The sequence below is a fragment of the Coenobita brevimanus genome, chromosome 86 (assembly GCF_032717465.1).
Source record: "Coenobita brevimanus isolate Jiangsu-jjx chromosome 86, ASM3271746v2, whole genome shotgun sequence".
Classification (NCBI taxonomy): Eukaryota; Metazoa; Arthropoda; class Malacostraca; order Decapoda; family Coenobitidae; genus Coenobita; species Coenobita brevimanus.
The window spans coordinates 22,066,864-22,086,234 of NC_137039.1; the positions used below are offsets into that span (position 1 = coordinate 22,066,864).

The 19,371-nt window shown below is 40.0% G+C and overlaps 1 protein-coding gene across 1 annotated transcript in view; it reads left to right on the forward strand.

The window, feature by feature from the left end:
- The window catches only part of TBC1D5 (TBC1 domain family member 5), a 119,566-nt gene that overhangs the window by 32,429 nt on the left and 67,766 nt on the right, over nucleotides 1-19,371 (forward strand). The window contains exons 5-6 of the mRNA XM_080280835.1: nucleotides 5,865-5,953; nucleotides 17,550-17,567. Of these exons, the coding sequence (XP_080136961.1) occupies nucleotides 5,865-5,953; nucleotides 17,550-17,567 (107 nt within the window). The remainder of the gene's footprint in view (nucleotides 1-5,864; nucleotides 5,954-17,549; nucleotides 17,568-19,371) is intronic.

Below are 19,371 nucleotides of genomic sequence, written 5' to 3' on the forward strand. Positions count from 1 at the left end.
CCATGTATACCTGTGGATCATTTTGTGCCTAAAGAGGGTATTGGCTATCACCAACCCCCTCCCCACACAAATGGCCACTAGAGCACTGCCATTCTCATCTACTTCTGCAGGCACACCCCGCTCAGCAACTACTCCATTCAGCTTCACATTCCCTACTTTTCCATTCATATCTCCAATCAAAAACATGTATAAAAATATTAAAGATAATTCATATATCACATAGGTCTGTGAGCCTACCTAGGGCAAGGCAAGTGCATGTGTGGTTGCTTCCTCCACGCAACCATGTTACCTCTATAATACAATCACATGTCCAAAGTAGCAAATTCCATCACAAAACTTTTTCTTCTTCGCAGTAGCTCATTTACTTAAAGATAGGCCTGAGAAAATTGCAGTGTATTTTAAGGCTATTTTCAAAGCTTACGTGAGCCCTTTTTGCATATTTAACATAATTTATAATGTACTTTTTTGCCATTCCTTTACCTGTGCATTACACTACACAGTACTTCATTCAGCTCTTTTAGTATCCCTTCATCTTTCATCATTACATATATGTGTGTGTGTGTGTGTGTTCTTACCTAATTGTTCTTACCTAATTGTATCTACAGGAATGAGTCAAGCTCGTACTGTCCCGTGTCGTAAACCATATTTATCGTACATATCCTTAAATTTTTGGCACACACTATTTCATTCAGTAGTGCATTCCATTGATCAATTGCTCTGTTTTGGAAACTGAATTTCCTTACGTCTTTATCACCTCTCTTCTTAAGCAGTTTTTTGCAGTGTCCTCTTGCTGATGCTTCTCCATATGTTAAGTATTCATTTATGTCTATTTTCTCCTTCCCTGATATGCACTTATATATTATTATCATGTCACCTCTTTTCCTTCTCTCCTGTAGTGTTGGTAGATTCAGTTTATTTAGTCTTTCTTCATAGCTTAGGTCCCTTAAGCTTAGTATCCATCTTGTAGCGGCCCTCTGAACTTTTTCAATCTTGTCTATGTGCTTTTTGAGATGAGGACTCCAGACTACTGATGCATATTCCAGGGTTGGTCTAATGAATGATGTTATTATCCTTCTTAGCATGTCTTCATTTATGTATGTGAATGCTATTCTCATATTTGCAAGTAGTGTATACATGTTCCGTACCTTCTCGCTGATGTGGTCAGCCATAGATAGTCTGTTATTGATAATCACACTTAGGTCTTTCTCTCTTTCTGATGTGTATAGGGTTTTATTTCCTAACTTATAATCCCAATCAGGCCTTTGTCTACATTTACCAAACTTGATTACATGACACTTGTCCACATTGAATTCCATTTGCCATGTACTACACCATTCATGAAGTTTATTTAATTCTTCTTGTAGCTCTTTACAAGAGTCTGTGTTAGTAATTCTTCTTTGTATTTTTGCATCATCTGCAAACATATTCAGATAGCTCTCATTTCCAGTGTTACTGTTTACATCATTTATATACGCTAAAAACATGATTGGTGCCAGCACTGAACCCTGTGGTACTCCACTAGTCACTTCTTTCCATTATGAGTAGTTTCCTCTTAGTACTGTTCTCATTTGTCTTTTTATGAGAAAGTCTTGCATCCAACAAAACAGTTTGCCTCGAATTCCTCCTTGATGGTACAGTTTCCATAAAAGTCTTTGGTGTGGTACTGTGTCAAAAGCTTTCTTGAAATCTAAATAGATACTGTCCACCCATCCTTCCCTTTCCTGTATTGTGTTTGTTACTCTGTCATAGTAGCTTAACAGATTAGTAACACATGATTTTCCTTTTCTGAAACCAAACTGTCTTTCTGTTATCATACTGTGTTCTTCTAGATGATTTACCCAAGCTTTTCTTATAAGCTTTTCTAATACCTTGCTTACAACACTGGTCAGTGATACTGGTTGGTAGTTGAGTGGATTTTGTCTATTTCCTTTCGTGAATAAGGGGACAATATTTGCTTTTTTCCAAATATCAGGTAGTTTATCTTGACTCAAGGATTTCTTGAAAATTAAAAATAATGGTTTACTTAATTCCTTTGCACATTCTCGTAGTACCCAACATGAAATTTCATCAGGATCACTTGCTTTTCCTCTGTCTAATCTACTTAACTCCTCCTGTATTACTTTTTCTGCTATTTGTATATCTGGTAGTATGTGTGGACATGCATGCTCCACATAGTCCCTCTCAAAATTTTTTTCTTCTGTAAAAACTAATTGGAAATTCTTATTTAGTGCTTCACAAATATCTTTCTCTTGTGTATAAGTGATTCCCTCGTCCGTAATGGATTGTATTATATCTTTTACTTTGGTTTTGCTTCTGATATAGCTGTAAAACAGCTTTGGTTGATCGCTACTTTTATTTATTATATCCTCCTCAAACTGTTTTTGGGCTTCCCTCCTTGTTTTTGTATAATTGTTTCTTGCCTGTTTGTAATTATTATATGCCCTTTCACTATTGTGTCTTCTGTATCTATTCCACAACAAATCTCTTCTTTCTTTTGATTTTTTTCATTCTGTATTGAACTTATTTGTGTATTTTCTTATCCGCTTCTTTGTGCTGTGGGATGTACTTCTGGACTCCTATTTCATAAAATTCACAGAATTTTTTATATACAGCATTTAAATCTTGTCCTCTAAGCTCATTTTCCCAATCAACTTCTAAGAAATACTTCTTTAGGTCTTGATAATTTCCCTTTTTATAGTTTAGGCTCTTTTTGTAACTATCATTGCTGTTTACTATGTCATATGCTATCCTGAAGTTATAATTTAGTACTGCATGATCGCTTTTGCCGAGTGGAGGGTGATATATTAAACTGTCGATATCATTTTCTTGCCTAGTAAATACTAGATCTAGCACTGAAGGTACATCAAGTCCTCTTTTTCTGGTGGTTTCCCTCACATGTTGCGTTAGGAAAAACTCTTGCACGAGATCCAGGAGCTTTTGGTCCCAACAGCTTTCTTGGCTAATTATATCTAGAGTCTGGTAAATGTTGATGGAGGAGAGTGGAATCTGAAGCAACTGCTGTTTGCAGATGATACTGCATTAGTGACTGATTCAGAGGAGAAATTGAGACAGTTGGTAGAGGAGTTTGGAAAGGTGTGTGAAAGGAGGAAATTGAAAGTAAATGAGAATAAGAGTAAAGTGATGAAGTGTACGAGGTTGATAGATGGTAGGGGGATGAATATAGTTTTGAATGGTGAGTTGCTTGAGGAGGTAGATTGTTTTAATTATCTAGGGTCACATGTTGCTGTGGATGGAAGAATAGATGCAGAAGTGAAGTTTAGAATTAATGAAGTAGGAAAGGTGCTGGGAGGAATGAAAAAAGTGTTTAAATGTCGTTCACTTAGAATGGATGTAAAGAGAAGGCTGTATGAGGGTGTTGTGGTACCGACTGCGTTATATGGGGCTGAAACATGGAATATGGGTGTAGCAGAGAGGAAAAGTTTGAATGTAATGGAGATGAGATGTCTGAGGAGTATGTGTGGAGTGACGCGTATGGATCGAGTGCGAAATGATGAAGTGCAAAGGAGAACTGGAGTTGTTCGGGAGATGGCTGGTAGAGTTGAGCAGAGGGTGTTGCAATGGTTTGGGCATATGGAGAGAATGGATAATGAGCGATTGGTGAAAAAGATAACTAGATCTGATGTGAGAGGTGTAAGACTGAGAGGAAGACCACGAATAGGATGGATGGACAGTGTGAAGTGAGCGCTGGATGCGAGAGGGATGTCTGTTGAGCAAGGAAGAGTGGCTGTGCGTGACAGAAATAAATGGAGAGAAATTGTGAATGAATAAGTGATGACGCAGCCCTGAGGGGATATTCTCCCGCATTTGGTCTGATCAGCTAGTCAGGTCAGGTGCAGGTAAGGGGATGGGTCTGTTATGATGTGGCAGGGGTAAACCAGTTCTGCTGTCGGGCCCTGCTGTGGATGTCACTGCTTGCATTGCGCAGTTGACCCTTGTGCGGTGTGATGCGGTGAGGATCTCTCCGTTCTCCCCTTTGGGGCTAAGATGCGAATGAATGTGTTTGAATGGATGAGTAAATGGAGAGTGAGTCGTCCTGTCTCGGCTACCTCCCTTTCCTTGGGGGAAGCAGCCTAGGTATATAGATAGATAGATAGATTCCAATTTATATTTGTATTGAAATCCCCAGTTAGTATAATTCTTTTCGATTTCTCTTCCATTTTATGTAGTAATGATCTTAAACTCTGAATTGTACTCTCTGCCAGGTCCTCATATTCATCTCTTTCCCATGTGTTTGATCTGGGTGGCATGTACAAATTGGCTACAATTACTTTACCTTCAGATGTGTTGATCTCTACTGCAATCAATTCTACTTGTGATGATATATCTAGTTTTATTTCATTGACTTTTTTATTTTTCTTATTTAATATTATAATTCCTCCTTTTTTTAAATTTCTGTCTCTTCTCCATATATTGTATTTCTCTAAGTTTAGTATGTCATTGGATATCTTTGGTGTTAATTTTGTTTCAGTTAGGCATATTATTTGTGGTTCATTTTCTCTGACATAATCATTCATCTCTAGTAATTTAGATACCATTCAATCCACATTTGAGTACATCAACTTTATCATCTTGTTTATATACTTGTCATGACATGGTTCTACTGCCTTCCTCCTTTTTATTCCATCCTGTTTGTGTACCACTTTCGTACCTGCAATCCTACGACTTTGTAAAAAAATTTCTTCTTCTCCTCTTCTGATCTTCCCTCATTTTTTTTTTGTGTGTGTGTGTGTAATTAACGAATATACGGAATGTATATATAGTAATGTTTTTGGTATGGACTGGAGATTCCCGTGATGGTTCAGATAATCATCTGATCTGGACAACCTTTCCCCCCATATAGTTTGGACTGAAGAGGATCTACTGTACTACCAATCAGTTACCATATGTATATGAGAGGCACACAGTTCATCAACTTGGTTCATGATCCATTCCACCCATGTAACTTCACATTGTATTGCTTCACCACTGCATCACAACCTCCCAACAAAAAACAAACTGCCTTAATAACATCCCTCATCCTCCTCCTTCCTACACTATATTCCAAAAATGCATACATAAACACTTGGCCACCTCAGCCACCCAAATCCCTCAGTCAAGCAGCATCCTTCATGGACTAACACCAGACATCCACCCTTTACAAGCTACCCTACCTAGAGAGAGAGAGAAAGAGAAATATGCTTTACCTGACTATGATGCCACCATTGTGGTATCCTTCCTTGATTCAGTACCAAAACAATATACAACTAACAGATAGTCTAACATATCTCTACTGCAGTACAACCACTTACACCACAGCACTCTGAATTACCGCATACACCTCTCTATGGCAACATAGACAGTTCTTCAGCATAGCCTTAACAAAAGATTTTAGGTTGCATCCTCCTGAAGTGTTTGCTTTTTGTGGTCCATGAATATCACATCTAGCTGAGCTAGAGGTTGCCCCCCTTTCCCACACCCCAACTCTGGGCAGAGGCTTCACAGCCTCTTCCCAAGGCCCAGTAGTCCTCCTACATAACACACACCTCCACATGTCACACGTCAGCGCTAACAACCACCGTCCTTATTGAATACATGCTAGGACTGTCTCATGCAGAACTGGTATATTGGTATTAGCAGAGTATTTTAATGACATGTCAGTGGGTCTTTTGATAAATCAGTAGAGTCTGCTTTATAAAATTCAAATCCTTAAATTGTTCCCTGCCTCAGCGGGGATTCGAATCTGGGTCCATTCGGAGTGCAGGCAACCTCTCTATCAATTCAGCCATGACTACTGTCGTGTGTAATATTGGTAACTGGTTTTGCTCCTCTCTCCTGGTACATTACATAGTACCATCTTATTACAGGGTATGCATGAGGTACTGGCTCCCTTGATCTTTGTACTGCACTGCGACCACCAGGCTCACAAGCATGCCCAGGAAATGGATACCTCGCTGTAAGTTCTTTTAATCATATGATTTTTTATTGTGAATCCAGCCACTATGGCAATATCTTTAGTAGTTTATTCTTTCCATCTCTAGATAGTGTTGAGTAACATGTATGACAAAGAGATTCTTTTCAAGTTGAATAAAATCATCTGTGGAAACAACAATTACATAGAAGAAACTGTCATCAGATTGAAGTAGTTAATATTACTGTATCATGGTAACTATTATGTCTTTTTTAGTCTTAAATATCTATTAGGCTTTTAAGGAGTTCTGAGAGGGTGTAAAAGAAGTGTTTACTGCAACTGTACCTGAAGTGTATGTGTGTGTGTGTGTGTGTGTGTGTGTGTGTGTGATTCACCGGGTCGGTCAGGATCACGTAGTGGTTGTGATCATCATCATTTTACCCTCCCTTAAGAGAGCTTAGAGCTCATACAGTTTGATCTAAGGGCAAAGCTGTGACCTTTACACACGCACACACCCATCCTCTTGCTCAAGGAGGACAGTGCCCACCCTCTTTGTCAGTGAAACTTTTCTCATCGCAAGCGGTTATAGATTTGAAATTTGGATTTCTTTGAAAATATATAAAAAACACTTACACACCTTCTTGACAGACACACTGCACTCTACAGCACACTATCACTATAATACATGTAAGGAATGGACGGGTGATGTCATAGAAAACAAGGAACAAAATGGGTGGCCGCACGCTAACACACCCTGCTTGCCTGACTGCCGAGAGGACACTGAGCTAATAATAGACTGAATGTCCTTGTGACAGGGTTGACAGTGTTGCCATATGTTTGCCTTGGACACAGACACCCTAACCTATGACTCACCAAAATTTGACGCACTTTCAGCCACAGATAAACTTTTGATGACGATTTTGTAGGGAAATTGCTTCATAATGAGTCATCGATTATATCTTCATACTGGAAGCACTTTAACTTGTTTTATGTCATCGTGCGTGAAGAGGTTAAGGTAGCTACTAAATTCCATTTAAAAGTTAAAGGGACAAATGGTGAGAATTTGATGGTAAGCCCAGGGAAGGTGGGCTTATGATATAAGCTACATTCAAAACTGTGATCATTGCGAGATAACATCTAAAAATGGGAGAGATTTCTCATCTGTGTCTGAGGTGAACTTAATATTTGGCTGTTGATCATTCAAATAGTTAAAAAAAGAGAGACATGTTCTGATGATTTGAGTACAAGAAATGTGTCATCAGTATATCTTTGATAAAATAAAGACAGGTGGGGGCACTCACCATCCACTCACTTGATGTAGTGCTGCTTTGGGTGTCTGCGCTTTCCACTCTTCCTTCCTTCCTTTTCTGTCTTTCGTTCCTTCATTCTTTCCTCTTCCTTCTGCCTGTGGGTGACTCTACCCTGAGTGACAAACCATTTACTGTGCTGGGTGGTAACCATATAACTAAATTATGGCAGTTGGTGGTCTAGTGGGTAATTAACCCCTAAACCGCAGGGTTGTTTTTGCCTGACTTGTGTGTCTTGTGGGCATATTCGCGCTCCGACAGACTCTCTAAAAATATTTGCCAAAAATCAGTTATTAGTCCTAGAATATTATAATTATGTATGCTTATGGCACACACCTTCAGCTTTCTCCGGGGATGTTTGTTGAGCCTTCATCGAGTACCGTAGGACTTGTGGAGACCTCTGAAGTTGGGTAACGAAGTCTCCACCTTACACTTCCTGACAACCTGTAATATGATTACCACAGCCTGATATTATCACTAGAAACACTATTCTATGATTCTCAAATAGTTTGGAATCCATACTAAAAAAAAAAAAAATTGTGAAAGCAATGAAAATTACGAGCGCGTATGACCTTCCCACTTGACATCATTCGCCGCTGGTGTTCTCTCATTTATTATTCATAAAAACCCTCACAGTTTATATTTCTATTACTATATAACACTTATATATATCTACAGTCTTTATCCATAAGTTTCCTTCAGTAATAGTAGTTTATTGTCACTGTAGGCATTCAATTTCTCTTTCAGTAAAATACGTAGCATTCACTTTCTCGTCCTGTATACTAGCATTGAGAGTGAATGTCACTTTTACCTTCACTCTCATGACTCATAGTATTCATACATGCTAGAGTGAAACTTTCACTTTCATTACTCCTAGGGTATATACTCTTATTCTTATAATACTACTCATTTACATTTCTATTTATGTTCTCTATTTTATTTATGTTATTTATATTTCTGTTTTATTTACACTGTGTTATGCACTGTCACTTGAAGTAACTTATAAAATTATTTTCCACTGTTCACATATATGTACATTCATTGCTTTCACTTGCTGTTTACACATTATTTACAATTCCACTTGCGCTGTTTTACTCAATAGAAAGATCGTAGTCACTCTTTTATCAATTGTCAGCCCTTTACCTCTTTCCACACGAGGTTTAGTAGGGGGTAAAGGTCACAGGGCCCTTTGCATGGGGCTGAAAAATTGCAGAAGTTAGCAGGAGCAAATCAGACATACCTTCACTTTGAAAGACGACAGTGAACTGATAGTGGTGGCCTCCTGCCGCCTGGCTTGGGTGAGTGCAATACTACAAACTTTAGGCTTGTGAGACCTGCTAATATATAGCAATGAAATGATTGGCAGGAAACCAAGACAATACATAATAAATTAGGTAGTTCCAGGTGAATGTAAATATCACTTAGGCTTCTCCCTTCCCTCCTTATATGTATATTTATTACGAAAATAGATTATACAGCATATTTCAAGGGGAAATAAACAGTGAAAATTAGCGAACGAGTGCACGTGAGGTGTTGTCAAGTGATAATTAGCCAATTCCAGGTGTATGGCACTATCACTTACCTTATTTCTTTTTTGTATATATTATTTGGTATAAGAATAGGGCATAGGGCTTATTTCAATGGATGAAATCAGTGGAAAATTCCAGAGATGATTTACTTAGCGTAGAATACAGTGTGGTGGCCTGCAATAATTAGGTAGTTCCAGGTGAATGTAAATATCACTTAGGCTTCTCCCTTCCTTTCTTATATATATTTTTATTACGAAAATAGATTATACATCATATTTCAAGGGGAAATAAACAGTGAAAATTAGCGAACGAGTGCACGTGAGGTGTTGTCAGGTGATAATTAGCCAATTCTAGGTGTATGGCACTCTCACTTACCTTATTTCTTTCTTGTATATATTATTTGGTATAAGAATAGGGCATAGGGCTTATTTCAATGGATGAAATCAGTGAAAAGTTCCAAGGAAGATTTATTTAGCGTAGCATGGCCGGGCAGGCGAGAGGATAGGGTAATGGAGGGGAGGTAGGGAGGGGAGTCAAGAACGGGGAGAAATGGCTAAATTGTCAACAATGGATGGGAGTACAGATGAGATTAGGAGTGCTGACCAGTGTTGGACATAGGCAGTACTGATAGATGATACAAGCCACCACTTGAAAGCCCGGGTGAATTCAAAATAACAGAGAATTACAAAAGTGACACCCCATGGTATGATCCCTTGCTCCCAAGCGTCACAAAAGTGACGCCCCGCGGTTAAGGGGTAAACAAAAACTTCTTTTTTTTTTTTTTCCCCTACGCAAACCTATGCATGGCCATACACAAAGACAGAGAGAGGGAGTTTTTTTTTTTTTTTTTTTTTTTTTTTTTTTTTTTAAATCAGATGATGCCCTGGATGTTTATCTTCAGGATTATAATAATCAAAAACCAAAAAAAAGAATTACATCTCTCATCACTCCATCCACATATATACTAAACAACCATGGGGACATCACACAATCTTGTCACACACCCACATTGATCGTGAATCATTCACTTGGATGCCCATTTACCCTTACCCACGCCTCACTACCATTATAAAAACTCTTGATGGCATCTGACAGCTTTATATGCGCAAAACCTTCCACAATCCTTCTCTGTCTACTTTGTCTTATGCATTTTGCAGATCTATAAATGCCTTAAACATCTTATAATCCTTCTCACAAGCCTTCTCCACTATATGTCTCACTGCAGATATTTGATCCGTACATCTTCTAACTCTCCTAAAGCCACCCTGTTCATCATGCACTAGGACTTCTGATATCTCTCATACCATCTCTATAATAATTCTTCCATATACCTTCCCCACAACATTCAGTAGACTTATGCCACGATAGTTCTTGCATTCATTTTGCCCACCTTTTTTTTTGTACAGGGGTACAATTGCTGCATTTTTCCACTCTACTGGCACAGTTTTGTTCATCCATGCCTTCTTACATATCTCCAACAAGCACTTCATTTCTCTCACTCCACTGTACTTAATTATCTCTGCATACACTTCATCAACCCCAGTTGCTATCCCATTTTTCATCCTCTTCATGGCGTTTTTCACCTGTTCAAATGTCACGTTTCCTGGCACTGCACTCCTCTGCACGTCCCCAAAACCTATCATGTCTTGCTTTGCTCTCTCCATACCATTCATCAGACTTTCAAATTTTTCTTTCCATCTGGTTCTGACTTAATCCCCTTCACACTTTCACATTTCTTTGCACTGTCACTTCTACATTTCTGCACCTCTTGCAGCGTAACTTCTTATTTTCAGAGTAATTTGCATTCATTTTTCTTCCTGGATCATCATTTACCTCCTCCTTGTTCCTCTTGACTAGTCTCTTTACTTGCTTCTAGCTCTCAGTATACTGTATTCAGTTTTTCTTTCAACAGAACCCCTGTTCAATTTTGGCTAGTAGCTGTATATATATAGATATATATATATATATATATATATATATATATATATATATATATATACATATATATATATATATATATATATATATATATATATATATATACATATATATATATATATATATATATACACACACACATATACATGCAGTAACTCCTCTAAGACCTGGACGACCAAGACCCGGTCACCCCAAGTAGTCCGATACATTTTGGGCTTGGGTCCATTAGTCCAAGTCTCGGATATTCCCTAAGATATCCGGACAAGAGGCCATCTGGACGATTTCGAAACGATCTGGGACACCAAAAAAAGGAAAAAAAAAAGAAAGAAAAAAAAAAGAGCCGATGTGTGTTCATCCCTACTCTTTAAATTTTGCCGCGTGGTGACGAACAGCTGTGTTTTACTGCATAATTCTGGCAACGTCCGCTGGAGCACCCCTGCTTCTTCCCCACTTCCCGCCTACCTACCGTCGTGACTGCACACTTGTCGCCATGGCTGCCCACGTGCTCACGTGTTTCAAGTCCAGCGCAAGTGTAAACACCAGAATGTGCATTGTTAAAAAATTATAATTCACAGTGCAAAGGATGAAGTGTAGCACATATAAGAACAGAATGTGCAGTGTTAAAAAGTTACAATTCACAGTGCGAAGGATTAAGTGCAGCACAACACTGGATTACTGTACATGCTTCAAGTGCATCTTCACCATTGTCAGAGCCATAGAGGAAGCGGGTTAATCTTCTCAGTGGTCATAAACGTGTCGCAAGTACCCTGTACACTGCTAAATATTTTCCTTACTCACATCTGATTTCTCATTCTCTGGTTCCTTTTCATTTATTTTATGGTTTTCATCCCATATTTGAATGAATAGGATCTTAAATAGTTGCTGTGCATGTCCAGTAGGGAGTTATTTAGGTGGCTTTCAAAGTTAGGTTTGGTTGGGGTCTATAAGTACCTGTCTAGGGGCATTTTGCCCAAGTCTCAGACAAGACTAAGTTCTGGATATTACTTTGGCTCTATTACATCAGATATTGGAGGGGTCACTGTATGCAGTATATGTGTGTGTGTGTGTGTGTGTGTGTGTGTGTGTGTGTGTGTGTGTTCAAGGAAAAAGGAACTAAAGGCCAGAAGCCAACAGGATTGTTCCTTCCAAGAGGGAAGTAAAAACAAGAGAGAGCCAAATTAGAGATTAGTTCACTTTGGAATACCTGGAAATGCTGTTTAAAAGACTGGAGGTTATAGCCAGTAGGGAATACAGACAGAGGGAGACAGTTCATAGTTGACCTGTTGCATACATAAGGGACTTGGATCAATAGTTAACTCTTGGATTAGTGAGTTGGACAGAAAATGAATGAGAGTTTGCTGCTGGATGGGTGCTACATGCTTCCCAAGGTGGTGAAGGGGTGCAAGCAGAAAGTTCAGAGGAGCAGTGACTATTGAAGTGGTGATAGAAAAAAGATAAAGATGCAACAGTGCAGTGAAGAGAAAGAGGCTGAAGGAAGTCAGTAAGAGGGGGAGAGTTAATGAGATGAAAAGCTTTGACTTTATCGTGTTGAGAAGAGATGTATGTGGGGAGCCTCCCCATACATGAGAGGTGTATTCTACACATGGGCAAATAAAGCCCCTGTATGAGTCAACAACTGTGCAAGGCTAAAGAAGGCACAGAGTCACCATATCACACCTAATCTCTTGGAAGCAGGTAATATGATCTTCTAAGATGAATCCCAAGAGAATGAAACTCAAAGTATGTTCAAAGATGATTTAGGATTGAGTTGGATATTGTTAAGAATTAGAAGATGCTGTTGCAGAAGATTTTGACGGGTCTAAAAATGTAAGAACTTTTAATGGAATAAAAGCAAGATTGCATTTACCCCAGTCAGAGACATGAACCAAGCCAGACATTAAGTGTGTCCTAGCCTTATCCCTTGTTTGTTGAAGTAACGGCAAAACCCTCTCCAGGCACTTGTTGGGCCACCTGTGATGTGTGATTGGTGTTGCCAAAACAGAAAGGTAAATGTGAAATAGAAGCTTCTGCCTCCTGTGGCAATTAGCCTCTGCTAAAAGTGTCCCCCCCCCCCCCTGGTGTGCTGGGCATTGGTCGGGACTGACGATAAAATGGTGTTGGTAGGAACCGTAAATGCTTTCCTGCCACAGTTTGAATTGCCTGCCATTTGATCTTGTTACCAAAGGGTAATGGGAAACAGAGCTGGGAGAGTGGCACGTGATACGGGTGAGCCTTTGTCTGCATAGACAACAGCAGTAACAACTACACCCCTCTGCATGTGCTCGAGAAGAGCTTTCTTCCTTCTCCTTCTTTAGAAAGTGCTCCATTAACACTCATCCTCTCTCTCTCTCTCTCTCCCCCCCCCCGATCTTACCTCTGCGGCAGCAGTGGGGATGGGATCAGACGGAGGAGGAGGTGGAGGTGGAGGATTTGCCGGGTGCCGGGAACACAAAGGGTAGGGAGAGAGTTCTGCCACCTGATGCAATCAAGCATCAGTCTTCTCAATGACTTAGCCAGATATATCATGATATCAACTGAATCCTCATTGTCCGATTCTGTTCCTGCCTCGTGAGGACCTCTTGGCTCATCCACCCCTGCAAGTCTCTGCCCAAGGATGCTAGGAAAGAGCTCAGTGATAGTGCCATAGGGTGTGCCTTGGATGCAACCCTGTCTAGTTTATCTGGCAGTGGAGAAAAAACTGGTGGAAGTTATCACGTTGAGAGTGAGGTGTCACATGTGCCCACCCTTGCCAACTCCTGAAACATCTGATCATGTCCTCAAACTGCTTCAGAAGGCGGGAATGACCTACAATAATGACGCATTCCCATCAGAAGAAGAGGTGAATGATCCCAGAGCTGTGGAAAGCGAAGAAAGTGGTGCTAAATGTGGAAGTCACATAGGCCATAAACGCAGCTGCCGCACCAGTCCTCTCGGCTCTCCAGCCAAAGTCGGGGCCGTGCACACACGCACGGAGACATCCTGCTTCAAGCACCGAAAGTTACTCATCTTCTTCATGTCCATGCTCATCAACATGACCACCTGCAGACCTGGGGGTGCTTCCATTCACAAGAAGAAGAGTTGGTGAGTAATATGGTCTTTAAATTGTTTTCCTGACTGCTATACTTTCCAAGATAGGAAAGTTTGACAAAAGGCTGTTTTGAGAAATATGCCCATAAGAAGAGGGAGGCCTAGCCAGAATAAGCCTGGCATCAAAGGGTTGAGCACCTTCCAAAATTATTTTGTTGTTGTTGTGTGAGGATTTGCCACTGGAGGTGTTTGTAAGTCAGCCTCAAGGCCCTTCCAGGCATCAGATGCCAGTGCTTCCACTTCAGTCCTCTGATCAGTCGCCGCTTTCATAGCTTCATAGGTGCGTGAGTAGTACAGCCCCTTGAAGGTCACAGTGATCTGGTCAAGAGGTTGAACAACACTTGTGATGTTGGGTGGTAGGAAAACAACTTCAGTGACTGGGCAATGGCCAACTTGATATTGCAAGCAACCTGGGCAATTGTCCATAACTAAGACCATATGAAAAGAGAGATTTTTCTTTTTTCTCTTCAGTGCCTCTCAGCTTGGCAACAAAAAGCTTATCAAACCACTCCAGCACACATAACGATGTCACCCACTCTTTGGAACTGTGGATCCAGGGAACACTCAGCTGTTCCACCTTTTCATGCTGGAAGCCCATCAGCTGTGCAAACTTATGAATCACCAGTGGCTTTGCCTTGCATTTGCCTGTGGCATTACAGACGTACAATAGGGCAGGGGTTCTCAATCTTTTTCCCACCAAGTACCTTTTGAGTTATTAGACCATCGACTCATACCCTCATTAATCTGACTCTGAATATAGAATTGTAATATATCTTTGTTGTCTTTCTTTCCTTCATTCTTTTCCCTTCTTTCTTCCTACGGGTGACTCTGCAGTCCCTCTTCTGTCTTTCTTTTCCTCATTCTTTCCTCTTTCTTCTGCCTATGGACAACTCTACACTGAGTGACAAGCCAAATGGTTTCCTGTACACCAGGAAACCATTTACTATGCTGGGTGGTAACCATTTAACCAGATTATGGCATCTTGTGGTTTAGTGGGTAATTAAGGCACTCCAGTCAGATTGAGCCTGTGTAGGTTTATGTCCAAGGGGTGGTTGGGGTTTATTACTCTTATAATGCCACTCAGGGATGTTTGAGGCTGGTCACTCTCATCTTAAATGTCAGGACCAATTTGCCTAGCCCTGGGCCCTTATGCTACTGATGGGGCAACATAGGATTGAATGATGGATGGATGAATATATTAAGACTAATTCAGTATACAATAGTACTTCAATGGATATTATCAAATGGTTGAAATGATAATGACTTCATTAAGCAGTTAATCATTAACATCATAGTCACAGAAGTGAAACTGTAGTTACCTCATATAAGAAAATAAACATTAGCACTAATTCAGTGTAGGATGATACTATACCGGCTGTTGTAAGAGTAAAGAAATTAAAATTACTTCATTTGGCAAGTAAGCATTACACCATGTTTTAAATATGACAGCCAGTATTAAACTTCAGTGTGAAAGCTACACGTATTTTGTGCAGACAAGTTTCTCAGTTCGCGGAGCAGCATTAGACAGGGATACATGAAGGTCGTGCTCCACATTAAGCCATGCTTGATGTTTTCTTTTCATGTTTAACAGTGGTGAAAATCCTTGTTCACATAGGTAAGTGCTGTACTGTACTAGGGAATATCAGCAAAGATCTCACATTAACATCAGCTACAGCAGGGTAAAGCTTATTCATTTTATACCAGAACTTGGTCAGGGGAAGTGTTTCAAATTCATCTTTTGCAACGGAGTTGTTCACCAACTGTAGGAATTCTTCTTGCGTGTCATCTGGGGGAAGGTGCATGTTAACAATGATTAGGCTTCAAATAAATTTTTATTACAACTCACTTAGTTTGGGGAAATAAGACTGCAACTCCATCTGCTGGGAAGAAAGATGTGTTAGCACAAGGTGTACCAGTTTTAGTTTTCCAGTGTCTCACTAAGGTGTTGAAACATCATAAGGTTTTTGTCTTTGACCTTCCCTTCCCACAGCTTTAGTTTCATGTTGAATGTTAGTTGTCCATGAAATCAGTTACTGTAGTAAAATGGCCTTGGAGTTTAATGAGTTTAGACGTAAGAATGTGTCCTTCAAGTAGGTCAGCCTCTGGAGCCACGGGTTGTCTGACAGTTTCGTGGTGAACTCAAGCAACTTTGTCACTTTATAACGTTTGAAGAATTTGGAAATCTTTTCCTTCAGTGGCTGCTCTTGATACCACATTCCCCATTGACAACCAGCAAACCTCGGTGTGAAAGAGCAGTGCTTCTTCATCCGCCCCAAACTCATGGCATAGTAGGTGGAGGAGTCGTGTATTTGGGGCACTTGATGGGATTTACCATGTGCACATCATCATCAAACACTATGGCTATCTTAACTCTCTTGGGAGTGTTTTAGGTGCCAGAGCTTAACTATGAAGCATGGATGTACAGTAGATGCTGTGTTTTAGGATTCCCCTTATTCACACTTCCTGGAAACCGTGATCGACTTCCAAACATTTCTGGTACTCCGTCAATTGTGCATACACATACAGTATATTATTCCAAGAGTCCTTCAACCTCAAAAAAAATTTGAGACTTCATGGAAAATGTCTTCACCTCTTGTAGTTGATTCCAAAACATGACAGAACAAGACATCCTCCTTGAAATCTCCACCATTAATGTATCATCATCTGTTCATTAAATTTTAACCCTTTGGCTGTGATATATTAACTTTACAATTGATTTTATGTGTGGTAATATAGGGTTATTTTCTGCAGCTCAGAGAGCCCATCATAGCAAACCAGTCAGACATTTTCAAAAGAACCATAGCATATGTGCCAACTATTATGTATATTGTAGTTAATTTAGCTTGAAGCACCCACCACAACCAGAAGACTAAAGTATATTTGAAAAGAAAAAGTTGAAATCACTTTATGACTGTCTCATCAGTTGTCGATGTGAACACGTAGTTTCTCTCTGTCTACTTGGGCAATACCGCACGCTGTGGATTGAGCGAAAAAAAGCTCGGCCAAGTAGACGCAGATCAGCTGACCAACCAAAACATTCAAGATGGCGGAGGATGCTGCACAAGCACTGATTGAAGAAGTTTATTTGATAAAGTTTGTATGCTCAAGTGTGACTAAAACTCCCATATAAACATTAATACTAATTTTTATATACGTGATGATGATGATGATGGGAGGCCTTGTACTTCATCTAAGCTTAGAGATAGGTGCTTCATTACAAACATGTTCATAGGGGTTTTACAAACAAGCCTATAAATTAGTCACTATACCCAAAGAATCTTTATTGTTTCATTACTTAACAATGATTTTGGTGAAGTTCAGCTTACTCATAGGAGTGAAAAAAAGTCCACAGTTGGAGCACTTGTAGTACGGAGTTGAAGTGGTGGCCATATTCTTTGTTTACAAACAGGGGAGCGTGCCGACCGATGCGCCTCATTCTTTTGCTCTCTTTGCCTGGCGGGTGGAAAAACTTGCTCGCTGAGCAATTCTGTCTACCAGCAGAGTGCTCTGTGGTGCTCCTTGGCGCTCTGCCAAGTAGACACAAGGATGGCCTTAGGCCTTTGCCCCTCAAAGAGAGTATGTTGAATCTTGTTTCTGCTGTATGATTTTATTCATCCAAGGGAAACCTTTTAACAGTGAAGAGGTCTGTAAGTTAAATAGATTCATCTGGCAGCAACAAAGTAGAATACTGGAGATGAGTATCTTTGAACTCACTATAAGCACAAAACCTGTCAGTTGGATTTGCATTACAGTCCTTTGTTTTCTTCCTTCCTGGCACAGTTTAACCGGGTATCAGCTGTGAGTACCCAGCCACTTCTCTTGTGTGCCACTCACTTCTCAATTTTGTAGTTACTGCACAGGTCTTTATGGTTATCCCCTTCTGTGCAATTGCCTTTTGTGTTTTATTTTGCTGATGATTTTTTTCAGTTTGGAAGAGACCTCTTACAATGAAGGAGTTAAAAACAGCTTCGGTTAAGCCCTTCAGTAAAGTTTTTTGTATATTTTACTCTTTTCATTGGCAGACAGTGTGAGTCATCTTGGAGATCTCTCATGGTGAAGGAGTTGAAAGTGTAGCATACTGATCACTGGTTTAAAGGCTTTGCATCAAAAGTTGTTCCTATATTGCAAAAGAATATTAAGTATAACAGGTAAAATTGAGACATTACCACTGTATTACAGTGACAGATATATCAAGGTCACATGCGAGAGCTTCAAGCACTGTGATAAACAATAAAGTGTTTTAAACTGACCCGAGATGCATGACATCATTCACAGAAAACTCATCACTCAAGCCTATATTCACTCTTATCTGGGTGCGAGCACCCTTTTACATTGCCGTAGCCACTCTTACCAGCCACTGCTTGATCCCAAGCTTTCTCATTGCCCACTTCACCATGTCCTTAAGAACTTTTGTCAGACGCCTTCTCCAAATCATCAGAACAAAGTACAGCTCCCCCTTCTTTCCTGTGTATTTTTCCTGAAGCAGTCAGAGAATATTGAATTAGTGACACTTTTGTGTGACATAAACCAAACTGCATCTCATTAGCATTTTCTCTCTACTTTATCATACCTTCCAGGATTCTCTCCATTACCTTCATTAACTGATCTAAAAGTTTAATGCTGTTATAATTTCCTCTTTCCAGGGCATTACCCTTCCTCATATACACATTTACAGCCAGCCAGTTATCTGGGACACCACAGACATGTACAGTATAATCAGATATATAAAATCAGTAACTAAACCCATTCCTATATCTCCTGAGGCCTTCAGCATCTCAGCAGTCAACCCACATACACCTGCTGCCATTCCCAACTGCATTCTGCCAATTGCTCAGGCCACAGGAGCAGCATCAGTCAAAAGGTCAAGGACCAAACCGTAAATCTGTTGACTCCAAACCTTCCCTGTTCCAGTCAGACTTCTCATTCAGTAAACGGTTATAATGCTATCTTGAAGCATCTTTAAGATTCTCACCGTCCACCACTCTCTTGAAGCATCTTTAATATCCTCACTGTCCACCACTCTCTTTCCTTCATCATGCTTCACACACCGCTCACCTGTGGTGTCACTGTTTTCTCTCTTATCTCTTTTTGCCACCTTAAATACCTCATTTTTCCTTTTGGCATTGTTAGGCTGTCCAGTAAAAGTCTCTGAAACTCAGATTTTGCTGTGTATACCTCCTTTCTGGCTCTGTGCATGGCAGCCAAGTATTCCTCTCTGTTACCACCCCATTTCCATTTCCAGAAAAGTCTTTTTACTCTCCTTATCTGCGGCTTCTACATGCTTATCCCACCATCATGTTGCTATATATCTTGGTGGTCCTCTTGTACATCAGGACACTGAATTAGTAATTCTCAGACAATTTTTCTTAAGGGCTTTATACTACTCATTACGCTTCTGTCTACAGCACCCTGTTCAGCCACCACTCTACTCATCTCACAATAGAATGCATTCTGTACTGTTTGGTTTTTCAACTTCCATTTTTCATCCTTGGTGCATAGATCGTTTTTTTTTTACCCCTTTCTGTGGTATCATGTCACACATAAGTAATATTTGTTGCTGCACGCACACACATCGTTTCCGATAACTTTCACATCATTTGCC